This window comes from Nelumbo lutea, chromosome 4 (genome assembly GCF_056320005.1).
Source record: "Nelumbo lutea isolate HS-2025 chromosome 4, American lotus-T2T, whole genome shotgun sequence".
Classification (NCBI taxonomy): Eukaryota; Viridiplantae; Streptophyta; class Magnoliopsida; order Proteales; family Nelumbonaceae; genus Nelumbo; species Nelumbo lutea.
Window position 1 is genome coordinate 95,273,168 of NC_142687.1, and position 25,442 is coordinate 95,298,609.

A 25,442-nucleotide genomic window follows, 5' to 3' on the forward strand; every position below is an offset into this window, starting at 1 on the left:
CCATATCCATTATAAACCAAGGGAGAGAGCTACCAAGTCAATACAAGAATTATTATCTGTAGTTAAGACTCGATTCAAAGAGATATCTCGAACATTAGTATCATCCATTTCAAATATATATAAGCGGACCATTGCCTGCGGAGTATTGTCTTTGAACTCTAACATATATTTCCAAAATTTAGAACTACTTGGATATATGAGAGAAGAAGCAAAGGAGACATTATAATATACTAGTAAACATGTGCGTGCATTTGCACGTGACAGTATCTCCAAGACAATACTATTTATAATTCATGGGCAGTTTTGGAACATTTATAAGTGGATAGTTTCTTAACTGTTACAAGTGGGCAATTTTTGGAGGGAGAGTAAAGGACATATATGCCATTTTTTATGCCTGTTGTATGTTGCTTAGATAAGAGGTAAAAATGTCTAATGAAAAGTCTAAAAAATGGGGTTATTCGCTCTTTTATTAGTAGTATAAATTTAGAATAGCATGAATTCAGCCCGAATACTCAAGATGATCTTGTGTGGAGGGCTTCAGGCCTCTCCTTATTTATAGAGGGAAAGGTGTGATTATAATAGGGAACAAGGAAACGACATGAAGAAACTTTCCTATCCCAGAAAGGTGATCATGATTCATTGGGCACATAATGGGTAACTCGGGGTTTTGCTAGGGGTGAGCAAGAAAATTTAAAAAAACTGAACCAAACTAAAAATCCGGTTAATCAAACCAGTTGGTTTGGTTTTAGTTCGATATTTTTAAAAAACTCAAGGTTCCAATTTGGTTTCAACAAACTAATATAGAAAATAGGTGGTTAACTAAACCAACCGATATACATATATTTTTATATACTTTATGTATATTTATGCATATTATATATATTTTTATATATTATAGATTAATTTATGCATTATATATAAATATAAATTTATAATATATAATATATTATTTATTGTTTAAAATATAATACTTTATATATATATAGCTTTTTATTATATATTTATATATTTTTTATAATATATATTATAAATATAAAAAAATGAAAATCCGACAAACCAAACTGACAGTTAACCAAACTGGTCAACTAATTAACCGATCATCTTTGGTTTCAATTTTAGTTACTAGTAATACTGATCCGATTTCAAAAATAGGCCCACGGTTCGCTTAACAGAACCATGAGCACCCCTAGGTTTCGCCACATGTCCATAAGTAAGAAACATGGATCAATCGACCACAACAAACATAATTTGATGAAAAAATTCCATTTTATCATTTCGTAGAGAACTAGTGGAGATTTGTAGGAACTGCCCTGTCCCTAACCCTAAACTCAAATGCCCCACCCCAAACCCCATCAAGGATAAAAATTCTAACCCCATTTCCATCCTCATTGGGAACGAGGAACCTCAAATTTACCCCACCCTGCAAATTTATTTTTATTTTTTTAAACCTACCTAGAAAGCTAGAATTATTTTATATTATGTAATATAATATAGTATAATAATATAATATAAGTATATAACATATATTAACAGTTTTATATATAATATAGTCAGAATGGGTATAGGGCCGGGGTTAGGGCGGGGTCGGCAAATACCATCCCCTCCCTGTCCTTGATCCCTAGAGTTTCGAATTTCTCGAACTTAACCCGAACCCCGTTCAATGGTGAAAAAACCCATCCCAACTAGGGTGGGGCAGGGCAGGCCCCACGAGGATGGGTCAAATTGCATCTATACAGATCTGGTACTAATTATTATTTTGACGGGTTTGAGGAATGTGGCTGGATCATCAAATTTTACTAGAAAAAAAAAAAAAGCGGGGAGAAAAAAATATGACAAGGCCTGTGATATTTGTCGTTTTTTTTGAGGCCCGTGATGTTTTAGACACTAGGCCAAAAAATTACATTCTTTCTTGTAACAATTGTATTTGGTTTGAAGAAAAATGTAGAAAAAGGATGGGAAAAGTCAAGAAACCTATACAAGATTTGTACAGGTTTCTAGACCTGTTCATTAGCCCGACTTTACACTGTTTTGGGCTTATATTTTGGACTGGGCCCACTCAAATTGTGGTATAAGCCAAGTCCAAGTCCGGCTCATAAACAGGTCTACAGGTTTCCTTTCTTTTCCTATCTTTTTCTTCAAACCAAACACAGCCTAAAGTCAAAATTGCCTCCTGCTAACACGAATCCTCTAGAGTACCAAATACAATCTAACTTTAGAATTGCCTCTTGTCCAGAGGATTTTCTGTAGGGATGCAACTAGGGTTGGCCCGAGTTAACATTTTACTTTGTTTTAGGTTCAGGCTTTGGGTTGGATTAATTGAAAATTTGACAAAATCTCAACCCTAATTTTCTGGAGCATCCAATTAAAAACCAACTCGTCCTATATACATATCCACTGAAGGCCTTTGCTGCGTCACAACTTACAACCCAAAAAGAGTCATGATCAATCTTAACAAGAACGAGTTCATTTCTTGAAATCCCAGAATGATTTTATTTATCGACTTCACCGTGATAAACCCATTTTAAACGATAATTTTATATTTGCAAATGTCAAGAAAAATGAAACGATGCGATTTCCTTTACATTGTTTTATTTCCAAATACACCACCATTGACTACAAGTGAGAGAAAGATTTAATGGATATGTATTAGCAGGTAACAGAGACTAAAATTAATCCGAAAAAAAGCTACAACAAACATACAACCAGACAGGATTTTCCACACAACACTCAAGTTATGGAGCAGTGAATCTTTCTTTTACATATCCCAGGTTCCCCACAAAACAAAAAAAAAAAAAGGAAAAACACACTAAATTTTACAGTTGACACATGAAGAAAACGTCATCCTCCAAAAAGGAAAAAAGGTATGTCCCTTCATTAGCTCCCCTCCTCAAAGGTCATTTATTCGATCCCACAATGAACTCAGAAATTGTCTTGCGCTCAGTGTGCCAAAGATGCCTAGAATAGATTTCTGGGAATGCCAGATCCAAGCCCAAACATGTGCTCCTCTGTTTAATGAGAGCAAAGCAATATACTTTGTTTTGTTTGGAAGAAGAGAGCAAGTTATGATATAGCAAACAGAATCGGAATTCCACTGCTACTTATCTGTTAGTATTCCTGGGCATCCAAAACAGGGTTCGATGGATACTCAAGACCCTGGAGTGCTGGTATCCGTCTTATATCTTCCTCTGAATATGCAGGGATAAACCAGTATCTTTTGTCTGTCCCGAACACCTGATACTCAAAACAGCAAGCAAAATGTTCTTCCAGTGATCAGCTAAACCGACTAAATGATAGAAACTTAGAAATTAGAAAGAACTCCCCATTCTATTCATGGATTGACAAATATGTAAACACAAATAATAACTCCTTTATAAAATACAGGAAAGGTTTCACATATTTTACTGATCATGCCTGAAAGCAGTCCTGGGTGTAAATAATAGCCAACACACTGAAGGAAACTCTAAAAAGAGAAAACCCAGATATAATTATTTTACAGGAACCAAAGAAAGAGGTAGTAGACAGGAAACTTATAAAAGCCATCTGGGGGTAAGGGGAAAAAAATGGGCAGCTGTTCCTGCAGTAGGCTCTTCAGGAGGCATTATTATAGCTTGGAAGGAAGATGAGCACTCAGGGTTGGAAATTGATAAAGGAGATTTCTCAGTCTCGGTCTTATTCATCAATACAAAAGAAGGGTTCAATTGGATTCTAACAGGTGTGTATGGTCCCAATTCTCCCTCAGAGAGAGAGAGAGAGAGAGAGAGAGAGATTCTGGGAGGAATTAGACTCTTTACATGAGAATGAAGGAATTCCTTGGTGTGTAGCAGGAGACTTCAATGTAATAAGGTTCATCCAAGAACACTCCAATGGTAGAGCTCCAACAAGAAGCATGAGAAATTTTTCCAGCTTCATCTCCAGACATAACCTATGTGACATTCCTCTCAAGAATGGTCAATATACCTGGTCAAATATGCAGGAAAACACAGTAAGTTGCAGACTTGACAGGTTTCTTTTATCCCAGGACTGGGTGGAAAGATTTCCCAACCTAACCCGAGACCTATGCCATCATTGCATTTCAGACCACTAGCCCATTAAGTTGAACACTGACCTAATTACAAAAGGAAAGCCCCCTTTTAGACTAGAAAAATGGTGGACCTCTCACAAGGATTTTAAGAAGCTGGTAGCTGGTTGGTGGGAGGAATGTGAAATAGAGGGATGGGCTGCATTCAGGCTTTTACAAAAGTTAAAATTCCTGAAGAGGAAGTTGAAATCTTGGGGACAAGAACAGTATAGAGCCTTTGAAGATGAGAAAAGAAGATGTTCGCGGAATTGGATGAATTAGATATAAAAGAGCAAAATGGCACTTTAGATGATTCAGGAAGAAGAAGAACTGAGCTGAGGAAATCTTGGGAAAAGGTAGTCAGAAAAGAAGAAATTTATTGGAGGCAGAGATCAAGAGTGAGATTGCTGAAAGGAGACAACAAATTCAGGTTTTTCCACGTTTATGCATCGGGAAGACGTAGGAAAAAACTTCATTTCCAAAATAAGAGTGAACCAGAAAAAAGTGGAAAATCTTGAAGAAATGACAGAAACCTTCCTCTCCTACTTTAAGAGCCTATACTCTAAGGAAAGTCAGTGCATATTCAGATTGAACAGATGGGAAGGATCAACCTTGTCGTTAGATAAGAGAGCCTGGACGGAAAGAAGCTTTGAAGAGATAGAAATCAAAGGGGCGATCTTCAGCATGGATGGAGATAGGGTACATGGCCTAGATGGATTCCCATTATTCTTCTTACAAAAATGTTGGAAATTTGTTAAAGAAGACCTGCTAAAGTTTTTTAGGGAGTTTAAATCCTTTGCCATTGTAAACAAAGGCTTAAACTCAACTTTTCTGTGTTTATTTCCAAAGAATGGGGGAATTTTGGAAGCTAAGGACCATAGACCAATAAGTTTGGTAGGGTGTGTCTACAAAATTTTGGCGAAAGTCCTAGCAAGAAGATTTAAAAAGTTCTGCTTTGTATGTGTCTGTAGACTGGGTTTTAGATTGGGTTAATGCATTACTGCAACCTATATCTATTGTAATTCAATACTTCTCTGTTATTGATAAAAGTCTTTCTACTGATAAAAAAAGAAGAAGATTTAAAAAGTTCTAAGAGATCTGATTTGTCCAAATCAGTTTGCCTTTGTCAAAGGAAGACAAATTGTGGATAGTATTTTAAAAGCAAATGAATGTGTAGAAGACAGAAAGGCTCTTGGGAAGCCGGGGATACCAGTCAAGTTAGACTTGAAAAGGCCTACGACAAAGTTGACTGAGATTGTATCTTGGATTGCTTGAGATTGAGAGGTTTCGGAAGTAGATGGATTAAATGGATCAAAGGCTGCATGGCTCATCTTGGTTTTCAGTGCTCCTAAATGGAGAACCTAAGGGCTATTTCAAGGCTAGTCGAGGGCTTAGACAGGGTTGCCCGCTTTCTCCTCTCCTTTTTACCCTGGTGATGGATATCTTCAATTTTCATTTTGATAAAGCCAAGCTACTAAACCTGGTTAAGGGCTTTGAAGTGGGGAGAGATTTGGTTCAGATATCTCATTTGCAATTTGCTGATGACATCATCTTATTCTTGGATGCTTCCTTATAAAACATCTCTACTGTTAAAGGGTAATTGAAGCTTTCGAATCAGTCACTGGGTTGAGGGTCACCTTTAGCAAAACCAGCATTGTACCCATAAACTCAGTAAAAGAGGAACTTCTAGAGAACTTCAAATCTTTACTAGACAGTAAAGTGGAAAACCTCCCTATTTCCTATTTAGGAATGCCCCTCGGAGGCAACCCAAGAACCCTAAGCTTTTGGGGGCCAGTGGTGGAGAAGTGTGAAAAGAAACTAGCTTCCTGGAAAAAATGCCATCTGTCAAAAAGGGGCAGACTCATTCTCTTAAAGGCCTCTCTAGCAAACTTACCGATCTATTACCTTTCAGTCTTCCAAATTCCTTCTAAAGTGAGAAACCTCTTAGGTTATGTGTGGTTTGAAGGAAAAGGTAAGGAAAGGAAGGGAAATGTAGAGAAACCTATGCAAGGTTTGTAAAGGTTTCCCTACATTTCCCTTCCTTTCCCTATTTTTTTCTTTAAACCAAACACAGCCTTAGAGATAATCCAAAGAAACTTTCTTTGGGACAGAGGGGAGAAAAGAAACCACTTGGTAAGTTGGAATCAAGTGAGTAAGCCAAAGGAGGAGAGAGGATTGGGAGTTCGGCATCTAAAGGAGAAAAATACCTCTTTTGAGCAAATGGCAGTGGAAATTCCCTATAGAGCTCAATGCTCTTTGCGCAGCTGTCATCATCTCAAGCAAACATGGAACACGTGCAAATGGGTGGGATAGTAATCTTCATTTGAACCAGGTAAAGAATTCAAATCCTTGGAAAGTTATAGCCTCTTCACACTCTTCTTTTTTTCCTCTCATCAGATTCAAAGTGGGAAATGGTAATAAAATAAAATTCTGGAAAGATCTCTGGTGGGGGAACACCACCCTAGCATAACCCTTCCCTAGAATCTTCAACCTTTCTTTAGACCAAGATGTAACTGTCTCCTCTTGTATCCCAGATATTCCTGCTGATAACAACTTGAACCTGAACCTTAGAAGACCCCTAAGGGACATAGAGATTTCAGACCTCTTCGACCTCTTTCATACCATTAAAGAAGTCTAAACTTCCCCTCATTCCATTGACACCCGAGTGTGGACCCTCCACCCAAATGGTGATTTCACTTCCAAATCTATGTTCAAGGCTCTAATTGCAGGTGAACAGAGTTCCACTTTCCCATTCAAGAAGATCTGGAGCAGTCATATTCCGCTAAGAGTTTGCTTCTTTGTTTGGGAAGTGTGCCTACAGAGATTAAATACTTGTGACCTTCAGAAAAAAAAAAAAAGTTTGGGAAGATCCTATATTTCTCCTCATGCCTGTGTGCTACGCCCAAGAGTAAGAGAAGGTGAATCAGCTGATCATCTATTTATTCATTGCAATTTCTCTCAAAAGATCTGGTGCCATTTCTTAAACCTGACTGGATACAGTTGGGTCTTTCCAAAGCATATTTAGGAGTTTCTCCATCAGTGGCATGGTTCAGGCCTGAGCAGAAGAGGTAAAGTGTACTGGCAAATGGTTTTACATGCAGTACTGTGGGGAATTTGGGAGGAAAGAAACAGGTGTGTATTTGACAACAAAATCAGATCTCTTGAAGAACTAATCTCAGATATCTCCTTTCAATGTAATTTCTGGACTGCTAATTCCGAGCTGTTCCAAGGACTCTCTCTCAATGACCTTAACAGAAATATCCAATCGATCTTGTTTCTTCCATTCTACCCTCAACCAATCCAGAGACTACAGATAACTCATAATGAAGGAGGGATGACTTTAAACTTTGACGGAAGTGCTGCAGGCAATCCTGGTGTAGCTGGGATAGGGGGTATTTTGAGGGATGATCTGGGTAATATCTGTTGGGTTTTCAGTGGCCAGTTGGTTATACCAACTCAACAAAGGCTACAGTTATGGCTGCTCTCACTGGAATCAGAATAATAAAAAGATTGGGCATTCAGAACTTATCCATTGTGGGAGACTCTGCTAATACTATCAAATGGCTGAAGGACAAGGAGGGGGCCCTTGGAGGTTGAGTCATTATCTGGCTGAGGCTAGAAACTCATTGGAAAATATAAACACAAACTTGCTGTGGATACCGAGGGAGTTGAATCATATTGCAGATGGTTTAGCTAAAATAGGAGCAAGACTAGAAAATCTGTACAGCAATAGGCTTCCCCCCTTGTAATTTTTCTCTTTAGCTGTTTGGGTTTTCTTTCTTCTGTGCAGTACATCTGCTCATGTACTTCATGCTGCTTTAATGAAATCTGGTTAACCTTTTCTCAAAAAAAAAAAAAATAATAATAATAATAATAACCAACACAGCCTATAAACCCTACACCATGGATCTCAGATCTACACCATGCTCTCAAGATGTTTGTACGATTTTTGCTTTCAGAAATCCTGTCTCTATGCCAAGCATGAGCCAACAGGAAGGGGCATGGTAAACTATCAATCACTTCCCTCCCTAAATCCTATACCATGCATGATGTAGGCAAGGACTTCATAACAGTCCCTTCAATCCTTCCTAAAGATATCTATCACCCAAGACCAAAATCAACCCGGTAGCATGCATGTGTACCCATGCATTTTTGGAATATTTGTCATTTTCCACCCTTCAAAAGAGTGTGATTGATTAGATCTTTGTGAATACTTTTTCTTTTATCAGAAACGGTAGATCTTTGTGATTACTTAATTAGATGGCATTTAACCCAGAGATGCCCCCATCAGCATCACCAAATGTGTTTGATCTTCTATCTTATAGTTCAACAGAAAATTTATATTGTCTATCCAAAAATGTAAAGTTCATCTAATCTTCCCTGGTGATTATGCCACAGTTCATTTAATCTTCCCTAGGAAGTAAATAAATGTGCAGCAACACTTCCAAAAAAAGTGGCCTGCTAACCAGCTTATATGTTGCTTCTTGGAATTTCTTCCTTTTCCGTATTTTGGACCCTAATATTGTGATAAATAGCAGGTGCATCTACAAAATTACCAATGCATATCTTGAATTCAATGGTGCCCTGCCCACTATATAAAATGCTTTAACATGTCAATTTCAGGGTCCTAATGCTGTGAGGAATAGCAGGTCCATCTACAAAATTATGTATGCATATCTTGCATCCAATCATGACCTGCCTGGTGCCTGCTATATAGAAATGCTTTAACATGTCAATTCAGGGTAATGTTTATTTATCCAAAAAAAAAAAAAAACATGTCAATTCAGGGTCTGGCACTTTAACTTATGAGCAGAAAAATCATGACATATTTCAAGCAGTAAATAATATGATATTACTATTAGAAACTGGAAAACACAATTTTGTACTTCCATCTAGAAGAGACATCTGACAATGCAAAGTTTGACACTGAACTCAATGTTCATACCAGTTACCCAGACCAACACTCAGAGAACTAAGTTAATTAGCAGAGAAGCAAGAGAAGCCTAGCTAAATTCTCTCAGCCAGTCATGCCTACCCCAGGATGGGTGACTGGTAATACCAGTCTCAGCTTTGACACAAAATTCAACCATGAAAAACTGATTATTTAATCCTTGTGTTAAAATTGGACTATAATCAGAACCTCTCATGATTGAGGCATTAAACATGGTACACTTAGTTTGAAGAGCAATCAATGGTGGTGCTAAATTTCTAAGCTCAAGCAAAAGAAATATAACAAAATTGGCAATGTTCAAGAAAAAGCAACAACCTGTTCAAAGTTCTTCTTGCGACCAAGGTCATAACGCCATTTAGGAGTGGTCTTCTTCTCATATGCCTGAGGACAAGAAAACAAAGGCATCACTAATTAAGTTTGGTGCTTGGCTTCATGTTAACCCCCCCCCCCCCAACAAAAAAAAAAAAAGAGAAAGAATAGGGGAAAGAAGTTAGAACAACCGGGCACACAGATATTACCTCAATAGTGGTGGTATTAGCAGCAACTAGTGATACATGCATGATCAGAAACCCCATTACACTCAATGCAAATGCTAAGTTTAAAACTGGATGATAGAGCAAAAACAAGTATATTAGAAAAGATTAAAATAAAAGAAAGCACAGATGCAGGACCCAAAAAACATAGAATTTAAAAATCATTGAACCTCACCAAACGTGAGAAAAGTGGTTGCAAGGGTTCCTGGTGTTCCAGGTATTTCTCCATCACTAAAGAATGATACGAAATGAGGCAATAATGATAAGGTGACCAAAGTTGTCTCAAGAAATGTGTATAACTGCATGGAATAAGCAACAAAAGATAACAATCAGGATTGTTAATTGGTTTTTTCCAGAATTGGGGATATTTAACAATTGATAAATGGGGCACAACCAAATTAATAGCAAAAAATTCCTGCATCTAATTTGTGCCATTATAAAGAGGGGTATCAATTGTTTTTCAACTAGTGATGTACCCAATTACCCAGTTTATCAATGTTTTTTTTGTCATCCCCAGTTTCTCAAAGTTGGGATGTGATCAAATTAGCACTAATTCGGTTTACTAATTGGTCGTTGTATATCAAAAATATAAATGCAATAGCAACCAAAATATACAATAAAATAAAAGCAGTCTGCCACAAACACAACTTTATATTATTCTCATGATAGTCCTTGAAATGTACATATTTTGAATGATTTCGCAACAATAGTGACCATAATCCGAGTTACATGGGTTTGGTTTAGAGTATATGTCGATGAGTCAAATCTGTTTACCTTAAAATGTTAGGATACAGCATACAGGGACTCCATTAAAATTAATCCAGCAGTCAGAACTAAATTAAGGCCACATCATGCATTTGATGATATGTATTTAACTTCCAGCTGCATGAACCTATCTTCAATTTAAATGCATTCCATTAATATATAAAAAGGAATAAGTAACAACAACAGAAGAAAGCAAATGAATCAACTTGTAACATGACAATTAAAAACCCATAATGCAACAGTGTATAGAGAAATACACATTTTATGAACAAGGGAATTCTCGGTTCAGCATTGTAAGCATTCAATCTTCAATATCTAATTGCACTATTTGTTTTAACCACAAGTAAATAATTAATTCTGAGTGCATGCTGAGTTAAGAGGATATGAAACTAATCCATCATAACTTGGAATTGAAAACCGGACATGGATTTGGCAGATCTGATGCATATCATACACCGACACCCCATGCCACATCATGGATACTTTGGGATAAAATGAAGCATTTGGGACCACAAACCATAATTACCAACTTAACCCCACAAACCCTAATCCCAATTGTATAGAACCACTACAAGAATCTTGCTTCACCATTCAACCCTAACAAAGGAATAAACCAACGACAACATCATAACATTTATATACAAGTTTTTTATGAAGTACATTGACGTCTTTGTAGAAATAATGATACAAAAACAATTTCCTCCAATCCATCTGTTTGTATACAAAAATAACAATAAAGGAAGCATACTGACAAATGATTTCTGTTGCAATGCATCACTAAACCAAGCATCAAAACAGGCCAAGTCAAGAAGTTTATAGGGCATCCCAGAAAAGATCAAATTTGAGAACTATTGTGTCCACACAATCAAATTCCCCACTTTATTTTCCACTTATGCCAACAAGACACAAAAAAGAAAACAACTCCATTGGAGATAAATCGATATATCAGTCAACCAAACATTTGAACTCAAAAGCGCATTAAACCATTTTTTTCAATTCCAAGGAAAATAAACTGTCTTGCAATAAAGGATTATGTTCATGTTCATTTGGCATCATACCTGTTCTCTTATTTTGTTACTTAGTTTTGGTGGTCCATAACACATCTGATCATGCAATTCTTCTCTTCCTATGGTTTAACCATATCAACACATTGAATGTATTCTATATAAATTAGAGCATCAAGAGAGAAATGTATAAGACACAAAAAGAAAATAGTTCAGCAGGGGGTCACCTGATAACAGTTCAAGTAGCTGAATTAAATGGCTTATGAATTTATCTTTTAGTGAATAAGCCACTAAGCCGGTTGTCATCTCCTTAATGACTGAATGACACGTTGGGTGGTTGATTGCAACACCCCTAAATATTTTGTCGTGTTATTATTTATCCACTTACAGACAAAGCATTAAGTCACTCAGTCCTGCTACTTCAGCTGCTATCAAATGGCCCTTGGCCCTACTAAGCAATCGGATAAAAAATAATTAAAAAATATTTTCGTTTATAAAAATGAGTCTCTGCTTGCGAAAGAGGTTAACTATCATGGAGGGACTACAATGTATGGTGCTGAGATTTTATGTTCAGGAATTCATTCTCCCTGTCAATAAGCATCATGCACATAAAAAAATGCAAATAAATATATCTAACAACACCAAGCAAAAACACAAATATACACCCCATTCAGGTGACTACTGATCACTTTTTCTTATCCTTTTATTTACAATCTACTTAAAAGGTGCATCATAGTTGTTCTGTATTAATACAGGTACAAAATGCACACTGCCTTCTACTCAATTTAATACAATAAAAGATAATTTTCAAAAAAAAATGTTGTTATTAGAACAGATGGTATTATTGATAATGGATATTTTTTTGTTCATTTTTCTAATTAGTTACTACTGTAGCTGATGATATCTAAATCATCATCATCTATGCCTTGTCCCAAATATATGGAGTTGGCTACATTAATCCTGTTCCATATTCTGCCACTCTTTTTTTTTGGACAAGTTGTTTCTTAATTGCCTAACCCTGCTCCATACAACATTGCTACCCTTACAATTGTTTATAAAATTTTCCTTTTAGTCTGAGTGGTATTCTCCTGCCACATAAGACTCGGAAGATGTCACATTGAGCATCTTGATAATACCTAGATGTTCCAGAAAACTATGTACTTGAATCAATAGTCAATGGAGCTTGACCATAAATGTTGTATTGCTTTTCATTAAAATAAGAAAGAAAATGGGCATTGTATACAAAAAGTATCTCCTCAAATATTTTAATTTCATTAGGCATTTCACCATTGCAAATTGGAATTTTCATAAATTTCTAAGGTATCTAGAAAATCTGAGAAATTTGAAAGAATATCAAGAATATTAGAAAGAATATGACAAGCCACGAAGGTCGCTGAGAACACCCATGAGGAACCCCAAATACATTGATTAACTTCATCGATGTATTTGGGATTCCTCATGGGTAGTCTCAGCAACCTTCGTGGCTTATCAGAATATGGAATTTCTTTATAAAGCTTCAGGAAGCATCAAGGTTCAAAATTTTGAGACGATATGCCCCATATATCATATCAGTGGCTTCATGATACGCCTATTTAAAGGGGTTAGGGAGCCACTCTTTTTTTAATAAAAAAATATGGTTAAAAATATGCCCAAAAACCAAATTTTGAAAAAAAAAAACTAAAAAGTATAAAAGCGCGTTATTTTAAATACCAATACACCCCTGCCGATACACAGGGGCAGATCGATATTTTGAACCTTGGGAAGCATTAAAAAAAGGTATAATTATAAACTTCAAACCTATAAAAATAACAACCTACCACATACCACAAACTATAGAAGATTAAGAATATTAAAAATGAATTGGGACATCCAATTATTATCATACAAGGCAAGCATTCTTAAATACTAAATATAATTCCTATATCCTAACTCCTTCACTTTAGGGTTCTTTAAGATAACCTCTATCTTGATTTCAGGCCATATTAATTTTTGTTGTAATTTATATCATTGTATGAGTAATATAAAGAGTTAATTATACTTATATTAATTATTCAACTAATTTTTTTAAAACATAGCTTTATATTCTGAAAACCCAGTTCAAGTTCTTTATTCAAGTTCTTTATTCAAATTCTAGAATCAATAAACCCAAATACATTTTTTAAATCATATGTAAAAAAAAAGGTTGTTTAAGCATTTTCTATACCTTACTTTTTTTGAGAAAAGATAAACTGATAGCAAGGTTCAAAATATCGATACGCTCCTGTGTATCGGCAGGGGCGTATCGGTATTTAAAATAACGCGCTTTTATATTTTTTTAGTTTTTTTCAAAATTTTGGTTTTTGGGCATATTTTTAACCATTTTTATTAAAAAAAAAAGACTGGTTCCCAAAACCTCTTTAAATAGGCATATCATGAAGCCACGGATAAGATACGATACACCCGATACAGGGAATATTGTATCGAAATTTTGAACCTTGACTGATAGTATTAAGGAAGAAAAACAGGGAGTACATGAGAGGATGTACAGATTACAGGAAAGGACCAACAACAGAAATCTTTCACTATACAGATTTTCCCTAAAGATGTCCGATTTAGCCAAACCATCAGCTGTAGAATTTAACTCTCTGGGAATCCAGGTTAGGTTTACAGCCAAGGTGACCAAAATATCTCTCGCCTCTGTTAGGTAGTGTGCTAGCCTCCAAGGGCCTCCCTGCTCCCTCCTTCAGTTAGAGCATACCAGCCCTTATCTTTAGCAATTTGAAGACCAGTGAGTGCAGCCAAGATTTCTGTTTTTTGTAGAATCAGCAACCCCAATTGGGCCACTAAAAGCCCACTCAATGCTACTATGCCTTACATTTTTTCCCAATCAACTCAACCCAACTAGGTCTTGCCCCAACTGTGGGGTCAGCTATATGAATGTTCTGTCATTCCACTCTGTTCAGTGTCATATCCAATGTTAAACCATTGGCCATCAAATCAGTTCTCATTATTTCAATCCATCTTCTTTATGGCCTCAAATCATTTGTCATACACACACATACAGACCCATTAAATGAAATGTATCAGGAACTATTCTTTGTATCTGGAACAAAATCAAAGAGATCTACTAAATAGAAATTTATCAGCATCAAATAGTCGAATACACAGAATCATAATGCAGTGTCAATATCCATTGTAGGAAAAGCTAACGTCAGAATTCTGAGAATGAGCTTTTCCGAAAACATAAAAAGAGGGATGTGCACATAGACATCTTGTGCCCATAGAAATGAGAAATGAGGTTTGCAAACTGCAAAGATAAAATATTTAACTCTAACTTCAGAGGATATTGTAAAGCACATAGAAAATAGGAAGTTGAGAAAAGTACAGAGTTTGTGAGTTAAGTCCACCAAAATGTTTAGGAAGAACAATCCAGCTATTTAGCTAATATGAATAGACAGTTTAATGACCACATACCCACATTCAATTTTTTGAAGGGTAATCATCCACCTACTCAGACACCATGCATATTTTTGGAGAACAAACGTTAGAATGTAGCTCTGTAGTTAAAAATATCCTAACATTCCAACAAATGCCCATAATCTAGAGAAAGTAGCCATAATTATCAACCACAATCCAGAACATATACACCCTCCTTGGTTACAATCCCAAAACAAGAACTAGACCAAAAGACACCGTGACTATAGTCACTATACTTCCCTATCCCACTCATAGGCAATTTACAACTTCCAAATGCATTAAAAAAATGTCCTTAAATAAAAGCTTCCCTAGAAACATGAAATAAAAAGTAAATGGAAGGATAACAACAAGCAGTACTACTTTCCTCATTAATAACAAGGACCCAAAAGTGGTTTTGAGCAAATAGAGCTGATTTTTTCTGTTTGTTTTTTGAATTAGTAACAAAGAGAGATACTTCCTGGTGAATAAAGCTTTTTACATTAAAAAAAAATTCCAATCCGTGTGCAACATATTAACCATGGCCCGATATCCTATTCATTTATTTATTTATATATTTTTGGGGGATGGGGGGAAACAAATAAACATACTTATATTCAAATACGACATTTACTTTTGCTTCTCCAGATGATAGACACACATGTTGATCAATAAGTGAAATTGTGATTTATGAACAAACCCTTCCAAACAAAGTAGAATAACACTGCATCCAAATTCAACCATTCAAACCCCAAGAAATATAACTTAAGACTTCAGTAGCAGAAGCCAGACGGACATGACTCCAAAACTTGCAACAAATGAAGAAAGAGAATTGAAATTCGGTCTGAAATAGCTAACACTGAACATGGTGTATAAGAGAGTATAGGATTTGTAGAGTAAATCCAACATACCAAGAAAAGAAGGAAATACTTATAGTTTAAAGCACCCACGCAATTGACGACCCACACGCAATGATGGTCCATTTTCAGGACACACCTCCCACCTAAAATCAATTAAATAGTTTCAGTATGTTTTTCCACTGTTTCTCTTTTTTCCCCTTTCGATGCATCTGATGACAAAAATAACAAAGCTCTGAAAAAAATGCATGTACAGATTGAAAAACTCACAGACGGAACAGTGATGGCAACGCGGAGGTTTCAGCTGGTTACATTTCCGGCAGTACCTCACTCTTGGATTTGCTGGATCAGGCAGCACAGCTGACTGTTGCAGGCCTGCACCTGTGGCACCAAACTCTATGCCCGTCAATGGGTCGCCCTCTCCTCTTTCCTCATCTATAGTAGGTCTCCAGTTCGGTGGAACACCACCCGGATCAGTTAAAACAACAGAGAAGTAGCTCCATAGTAGCATCACCAGCTAAATAGTCAAGACATTAAAATCCATAATTGGGTCAATTTCCATTAAATATAAAAACGATACCCAAATACCCAATAATAGTTCCTTACTTCGTGCTCTGCTGGATCAACTATTTTTCTTCTGAGTTACATATTTCAATTAAACATTAAAAAAAAAAAATCCTCTAACAGTTGAAAAGTTCCTTAAAACATTTGAGTCTATACCTGACATTAAAACTAAATTATCTACCTTAAAACCACAAAATTAATTTCTCAGCCAAAAGAAACAAAATTAACCTAGAAAACTAGAAGAAAATCTTTGCTGCAGACTGCAGCTTAGAGAACAAACTAGTTAATAAATAATAAAACCTTGTAGAGCAAGAGAGAGAGAGAGAGAGAGCTTACCAGACCGTGGAATAGGATCAAAACAGCAAGAGCCGTCATGGAACCGAGGCCCCCGTCGTATAAAGCCGGGCCGTAATTAGTAATGACAACGGCGTAGTACGTGACTCCGACGACGCCAAGGACCAGCAGAATCATAATGGAACCAAGCCCACGCAGGGCTGTACAGAACTTGAATACATTCCAGGCCATTACAACTCCGGATCTGTGCATACTGAAATCAAGAGGAAAAATAACTATTTTTTACAAAAAAAAAACAAACTTTTTTCTTTTTCTTCGTATATTACATATGGCTATGTGAATCTAAATCGAGCCATCCCTTTAATTTCGGATATCTCTGTATCTAGGGTTTTATAGTAAGTTCAGCTGGGATTCTGGAATTCCAGGAGACGCGTGGAATTCCATACCCAGTTGGGTATCAGGTCTTCTCTGCCCCTGAAACCGGAGAGAAGTAGAGAAGAAAAAGACGACCCAAGAAAAACTAGAGAGAGAGAGAGAATATGTCGGAACCGAGAAGCGCTACAACGAGGGAATGGGCGAAGCGAAGCTGCGAAGGCAAAGCGGATATTTTCTAAATTTCTAGGGTAAAAACCGTAAAATACAAAAACCTCGCCTGAGGTTTCTTACAATCATAAAAATCTCCTTTTATGTTTCATTTTGACTAAAAACTCCTTTTTATTTGTTTTCTTTTTTTTTTTTTGAAAAATAAAAGTTCTCTCTCTTTCATCATTGTGGTAGACATAATCACATAAAATGTTACATGATGCAATAGTTTTTTAAATACCCATTTTACCCTTATCTTTATTAATTCATATAAAGATTTATTAAAATACCCTCAAAAGAAATTTTAACTTTTAGCTAAACAGTTTTCTTGCGTCAAATTGAAAATAGTTAATTTGTAAATTTGTCAAATATGAAATTAAAATCTAATATTTTGAATTATGTAGAAAAATGTATTAATAAGACTCCATTTTTTGGAAGTTATTTACCCAAATAAATACATAAACACTTACTAGGCTAAGTATATTTATTGATGTCCTTTTATTTTCCAAGTAAATAAGACAATGGTTGTTTTATCCATAAAAAGTATTAATAAAGGGGAAAAATTTCCCTATCAAAGTGTTGGCAGCTTTCTCCTAGGTGGAAAAGTTATTTATTCACATAGGAGATGGATATCATTCTATAGACTCCACATAAATCTAAAAACAAAAATGGGTATCTTGATCAATGGAAACTAGAATCCCATTAACCTACTTTCTCCCTCCCAAAATCCAAAAAAAAAAAAAAAAACACCCCGTATGTAATAAAAAAAAGGGAAATTTCTCGATCAATACCCTACCCTTTGGCTTGAGTGATAATTTGGTCTCCAAACTTTAAAATGCTACAATCCATTACCTGAACTTTCGAAACATGACAATCTAGTACTTGTCGTTAACCATCTATTTAAGTGGCATGTGAAAAGACACAAATGTCCTTCAAGTGTCACCTAATTTTCTTTAGCAACCATCCGCTAAAATCATAACCAACCATCAAATTGTTCATTCATGTGACAACACTCTTGTCTTTTTTCTCCTCTGAATATTTTATCATCTTTGGGCCAAAACCAAAGGAATTTATGGGAGAAAAGTTTTCCTTTAACTACTGTAATTATCTTATCCGAAAAATGGAAAAAGAGAAAAGTCTCCGGCCACCATCACTAATATCCCTCTATCTCTCTCAAGTATCAAGACAAAGCTTCCAATTCTTCTCCTTTCTTTTTTATCTGTAGGAATAAAATATTATTGTGTTAAGTTAAAAAAAAAATAAAATTAAGTTGTCTAAAACCTAAAACTTTCTATTCTTTGCAAAGACTTGTAACGACTCTGCGAGAAAGGCAAAGTTGCTGCAAGTGTTTGTGACAAAAAGCTTGGGCTCAGTTTCAACTTCTTGAGGAAGAAGATGATGAACTGTGTGTTTTATTTCCAAGGGTAATTTTGATATTTTCAAAAGTCTTAAATCGCACATGAACAAACAGTCCATTAGCGTTAGGTACTAGATTGTCGCATTTTGAAAGCTTGGGTATTGGATTGTCGCATTTTAGAGTTTGAGGACCAAATTTTCACTCAAGCCAAAATACGAGGTATTGATTGGGAATTTTCCCTAAAAACAAATTAATAATTTGGGATAATGATGGTTCAGCCCAGGGTCAGAACTTGTAGGCCTAAAGTACTGTTGGGGTAGGTACTAGCTCAAAATTGATGCCAATTCACGGGTGGGCATTGGTTCATAGTGTGTGGGTTGTTGACATTTTGAATGTTTATAGCTCTGCAGTGGAAACCAAAAATCTGCATTAGGCCTGCCAATACTTTTTTGTAATAAATTCCAAATCTCTAGAACAATAACTGAAAGGGGTTTTTTACCGTTCGGTCCACCTTTGAAAATTCTAGCTCCATTGTACAGTTGAGGGTAGGTGCCAACTTGGAATTGGCATGGCGGGCGTTGATGCATAGTGTATGGGTTGTCGACATTTTGAATGTTCATAGCTCTACAGTGGAAATTAGAAATCTGCATTGGGCCTGTCCATACTTTTCCGTAATAAATTCAAAGTCTCTAGAACAATAACTAAAAGGGGTTTTTACCATTCAATCCACCTCTGAAATCCTATCTCCATCGTACAATTGGGGGTAAGTGCCAGCTCAGAATTGGTGCCAATTCACGCAAACGGGTATGAATGTTATAGGTGGAGGTGTTCATAAATTTGAATTATTGTAGGTCTACAGTTCAAATCCGAATTATGAGGTAGAATGCAGTCTAAAAATCTAACCTCAGGGGAGGTTTTATTAAAGTGAAATCTAAGAGAAGAGTTTTTCATGATTGTGAGAAAACCTAACCGCAGGAGAGGTTTTTATATTTTACCTTATTTTTCTAATGTAAGCTAATGGATGACCGTGAACATACTTTACACGGACACAAAAATACTAAACTATAAGTGGTTAAAGGAAAACTAATATAAAATTATATACTTTTATAGGATTCGTCAAGGTCCTAAGGTTTTATTTTATTTTATTTTTTATTTTAAGAAAGATGGTCCGTTATACGTGAAGTCTTGATGTCATGTCCTCATGGGTGAGCTCTGAGTCTCGTACAAGCAATGTTCATATCACGCGCATTGGTCTAGAAGTTCAATATTATTATTGGCTGTTGAGTTGCACAAAAAAAAAAAAAGGGCTGTTGAGGACTTTTTGATGGACCGGGCTGGGCCTTACGGTTTCTTAGTCCAGCAGTGCGGAATAGGATTCCTTGTTCTTTAAACGCTTAGATGATTTGGACATATTTAGGTTGTATTTGGTATCATTGCTATTAGACTTATTCATGATCAGGTAAACCAACAGCTCAGCTCAGTCTGTTCTTAGTTGGGCTCAAACAAGATTTTAGTCCTGCGCGCTTGGGTTCGGGCTTAAAACATTAAGCCATATTTTTCAAGTCAGACTCAGATTCAAGATCTAAGCCTGGTGGTTAGGTCGGGTCAGGATGGGCTGAATATATTTACTTTTGTTAATATAGAGGCAAAGCCTGACCCAATCCCAACCCGTGAATAGGTCGAATTGCCACTCAACATTTTTATATGAAACTTATTTGGTTGTTATGTTGATTAAGCATTAAACAAGTGTTTTGAGTAGAGTTGTGTTTGGTATTGACATTGCTACTTGTTTTATCTTCATTACTGAAAAAAGAACAAAAAAAAAAAAAAGACATTGCTATTTGAAACATTTTGGTTGTGTTTGATTGAGGTGTAAATATAAATCGATGTAAAACTCCATAGTCGGTTTGTATTTACATGCATTTGTTTCCCGTGTAAAACGGACTGATGTAAAATTTCACATCCGGTCCACTTTTTCAGTTATTTATTTGATATGTAAAATTAACATAAAAAATCAATGTAAACAACTTTTTCATCTTAAATCAATGTAAATGTCCAATGGCCCAACGATTCTCACTTCAAAAATGTCCAATAGTCTAAAAAATTTTAAACCGATGGACTTTTACACAATAGATTTTTCCATGAACTGACTTTTACAGGTGGAAATTTTCATTGCATTCAAATACAACCTTAAATGAAATATTTATATTAGATGTGAAACCACTGATCTCTCATATAATGGTTAAATTAAAAAACATGTCCTCCCTCTATTTACCCAAAAAGTTTAAGTGCCCTCCCTCACCTTGGATCTTTTGCTTTTGGTGCTACTCCAGTTTGAGCAGGCATACATAATCCTGTACAAACTTTAGAGCCAACTGAAGAAAAAAACTTTGTTATGGATGTAGAATTTATGCATACTTGATGGCATATATCCATCTTTGCTAGTATGCAATGCTCTAGAATACATCTCTATACTACCATAGGATGTTGATTAAGAGTAAGAGCTAAGTCATTGGAATGTTTCTTTAGAAAATATTAATTTGATCCCCCCCTCCCTAACTGTTTTAGATTTTTAACTCAAAACAATTTCAACGAAATAGAAAATTCATGTTTAAACTCAAATGCATACGTGGCAACATTTTAAGTAGAAAAAGCCATCACATTAAAGTTATCAAATAGTGATAGAAAATTTGCAATTTTTGCAATATGAAGAGCAGATGAGGGATGACCCTAAGCATGTCATATGTATCTACTAACATCAAAGCCAGGTCAGGTCAAGTTCAAGTCCATACATTGTACTTCAGCCTTGATCTTGAGTCTTGACCAAAGAGACCCATCACAATCTGAAAACCACTCCAGATCATTGTTTGAGAGGGTTGAAGTATGTCTGATGAAAAATTCCGAGAGCCTAAACTAGCTGTCAGTTGATCATTTTTTGGGGCTGTCCACTTCACCCTCTTTATTTAGCCTATCTGGAACGCCTCAAACAGCTGAACTTGCTTGCCCTCCCAAGTGAGCCCTCAATATGAATTCTTTTTCTTATTGAGTCCCAAAAACAAATCAAAATCATTCCCAGGGTTTAAAACTGTATCTCTGTCTCTTTTTGCTAATATAATATTTACTTAAAAAAAAAACATGTTCCTTTCTCTCTCTCTCTCTCTCTAATGCCTTTTTTAAATGTAATAATTAATATAGTACTTTTAATAATTATAGTATTTTAATTCATTAACAATATTTATTAAAAATAATATATTTTTTCTTAATAGTATTTTTAATAATTACAGTATTAATAAGTAATCATATTTTACAGTATTTTCAATCATTGTAGTATTATTAATTAACAGTGTTTATTAAAATACTGTATTTTTTTAAAATATTAATATTTTATTAATTCATTAATTAACAGTTTTTAAAATTGTTAATTAATGTAAGTTATAATTTAAATTGTATTTTATTAAATTATATTTGAAACTGTAAGTAATATAATTAAATTTTAAATTTTAATTAAAAGTAATTATATTTAAATTATTTATTTAAATATAATTTAAGCTATAAATAGCAAAAAATTACATTTAATGAACAGGAATTACCCAAGAAGATAACCAGAAATAAAGTACCAATAATTTTGTTAATTAGTTCATACTGTACTTAAAATACATTTGTTTTTTCATATAAATTATGAATTATATAATTTAAACATTACAATCCTTGCCTATGATGATATTAATTCATAGTGTTACAATGGAAAATAGAAACAATGTGTTTACTATTATGTAATTCCAATATTATTTCACTTTCACTAACAAAACCTGTGCATCGCATGGGTCCCCGCTAGTACCCCCTAAATTTAGGGGAATCATCCCATATTTGGTACCATTATTTCCCTGTTTACCATTTTTTCTAGCAGTCAAATTATTTTTTCTGATCATTTTGGCTGACAAGAACTTGACTAGAGCTATTCTCATGGCCTTCCATGTAGAACTTGTTTATTTCCAAGTCTTGATCCTCCGTGGCCTAGTCCTTTCTTTCATGGTACATGGTCAGTCTCTTACTTCTATCACCATCAGCAATTACACCACCTTCTGTAGGAACCCGGATCTGCAGATCACAACACATTGTTGGCCATGTTTATCTAGCCACGCATCAACAATATCAACAATGTAAAGTACAACCGATATTCCCAATGTGCAGCTGGAAGAACACGGCCAGCAATATATTGTGGTCAGCAGATCCGAACTCCTTCCTTAGATGCATGGTCTGTGCCTTTTGCCAATATTGTTAAGTAGTAGTTTCGGCATCTCAATCTCAACTTTTCTATTCATAAATAGACAAGAGTTGAACTTTGTAAGAGTAATATGCCTCAAAATAAAAGATGGGTTGGTGCTCAGCTCATGGATGCAACTCAGTTTACAGTATAAAGCATCCTGTGACAAGCAGATGTGATCTAGTTTATTAAGCAAAAACAATAACAAAAAAGAAAATACTGAAAAGTTAATAAAAAACTATTTAATGATTCCTTACCAACGGGGTTAACACTCCTAATCCGTATGTATTAGCATAAACTTATTTATTTATATTTTGTTACTTAAGTGGTGGAATTATCCTTTACATTTAATTATTTGAAGCAGTAGCACTACAATACGGTAATATACATACAAAACCTAAAGCAGCCCAAATAGGGCTAGGGCCTAAGGGACCTGGTCCAATTCAGTTAAAGACAGAACTAGTTCAAATTTGGACTTGGGTCGAGACTGTATCACTGTGTGCTATGATTCGGTATATGACTTGGTTGTATTGCAAAAGAGAAAAAAGAAAAGAAAAGTTGGTCAAAATTGGGTAAGTTCGCAAAATGAGAGCACTGCCCATGGTTAATCGTCAAACTGGCCAAAGGGTTGGTCACCTGCCATGTATCACATACAGCCTGTTGACACGAAAGATCAAAGTCATATATATGACTCCCATCTCAGAAAATCCATCTGGCCATGTTTGGCATCGATGTCGTTTTCTGAGAAAATGGCACCATGTAGGCGTTACATTGAGACTCCGAACCAATCGGCACCATTGACTAATGTAGGCGTGGTCTGGAATAACGTAGGCACCGTTTTCTGGGTATAAGTTTCCATTGGCTAGGTTTCCTCCTCTATTGAGACCAATCAGTAATAGATACTACAACAGTATCAAGGCCATGGCAGGAGGAGAAGGGAGATACAACCTTGATCACCTGCAAGTAAGTATCAATCCCCTCAACCAAAGAACCGAATAGCCCCAGCTACACGAGTAGGTAACTATTTATTAATTAATTCATTGAACATAAGGCCTGAAAATGATAAAGTACTAGTCTTACAAGCAGAAGGAATTGATTAAGATTGTTGTATTTATCATTTGATCTGAACTTTGATGGATGGGTGTTGTGTGAGGATATGGGATCGTTTTTCGAGAGCAAGGGCAATTCAGGAGATGATGGAGACGATGGAGAAAATGATGGAGGACCCTTTTGCTTACAGCAGCACTTGGCCATCACCACGCTAGCTGCGAGAGGGAGGGGGTTACAATAGCGGGGGGGACGCCAATGGGAGATATAAGAGGGGGAACAAGAGAACAAGATGAGGTTCGATATGCCCGGTATGACCAGGAATGATGTAAAGGTGTGGGTGGAGGAGAAGATGTTGGTGGTAAAGCTAAGAAGGTGCCAAAAAAGAAAGCTGAAGATGGGCAACAAGGAATTTAATAAGAGAAAGAGGACAGAGTGGTCTCCGAAGAGCTACACAGGTATAGCGGCGGAATTGCTTTGCTGGAGAATGTCAAGGCAGAGGTCAAAGATGGAGTCTTGTATATAATCACTCCCAAGGCCACCACTTCCACCAAAATCTTGGACATTAATGTCCAATAGCTTCTCTTTTCTATTTCATTGTATGTGGTGCTTCTTAAGTGTAATACAAAAGGACAACTTTTTAAAAACTGTGATCACTTTCACACAGTTACAGAAGAAAGCAGGTTGTCGTGAAGTTACATATAGAACAAAGGAAATCGGGAAGAAGAAAGGGGAGGAGAGAAAGGGGAAGGGGAAGAAGAGAGATTGGGAGAGAGAGAGGGGGAGAGCGAAATGTGAAGGAATTTGAGATAGAAGGGATTACTGCCGCTGCTGTTCACGTATCTTGAGGTTGGGGAAGATGAATAGTATTTTTCTCTCAATTGTTGGAATGGTTATTACAAGGGCAATATGGGGATTAAAAAATATTGCAACAGCGGATTTCAAAGGAAAGTTAATGGAAAGGGGTCTTTGTAATTTACTCTAGAATATATATATATATATATATATAAACATAAATGAAATATGGATGGGCCCATGGGGGGCCAACCATTGAGATGGAGAAAGGAGAGAGGATAAAATTTACATGAAAAACTGTTTTTCAGTGGGGAGTTTCTGAACGATAGGGGGGCCATGGCTCCCTTGGGTCCCCTTGGCTCCGCCCCTATATATATATTTGCTCATCAAAAAGAAAAAGAAAATAAGTAAGAACATACCTTTAAGTATCAAATCAAAAGTGTCTATTAGTTGGGAAGAAAACATAGAAAATTTGTTGCAACTCTTGTAATTTAGAGCCTATCAAAGGCCATTGCCTAATGATGGGCTGGGTATTGGGAGGGGTAGACTAAATACATTTCTAACCTTTAGCATTTTCTGCACAAAGCGACCATTCTCAGGTTCGAACTTATAATATTATCTTTGTCAGCCCAAGATTTTACCATTACACCAAGTAATAACCCTTAATTTAGAGCCTACCAAGAGATTTTTCTTAACTGAATTTTGTCCCAAATACCCTATTTCAACAATTTCTTTCTGCACGATTATAAAGAACAAATGACCAACACTTATTTGTAATTTCCAACAAATTAAAGTCTCTATCAGCAAGCAATATTCCCATTCAACACGAGCCAACCACAAGAGGTTTTCCTTTTCCTTTTACTTGATAGGCGGTGATGAAGGAAGATTTGGCCCGACCTCGTAATCACTCAACACGTGGCAAAGGCAACAGCTCGGTACA

General features: G+C 35.9%; 1 protein-coding gene and 1 pseudogene across 1 annotated transcript; one reads left to right on the plus strand and one right to left on the minus strand.

The window, feature by feature from the left end:
• Window positions 1-2,620: 2,620 nt before the first annotated feature.
• On the minus strand, window positions 2,621-17,338 carry LOC148861970 (putative protein S-acyltransferase 14). The gene is made up of 7 exons (XM_088984104.1): window positions 16,500-17,338; window positions 15,870-16,116; window positions 15,654-15,745; window positions 9,717-9,840; window positions 9,527-9,612; window positions 9,324-9,389; window positions 2,621-3,231 (listed from the first exon to the last, which is right to left on the minus strand). Exons 1-7 carry the CDS (start codon window positions 16,707-16,709, stop codon window positions 3,106-3,108), a joined length of 951 nt encoding a protein of 316 aa, XP_088840230.1. The 5' UTR covers window positions 16,710-17,338; the 3' UTR covers window positions 2,621-3,105.
• A 6,455-nt stretch (window positions 17,339-23,793) lies between these two features.
• Window positions 23,794-24,286, plus strand: LOC148861971 (heat shock protein 21, chloroplastic-like; annotated as a pseudogene).
• Window positions 24,287-25,442: the final 1,156 nt, after the last annotated feature.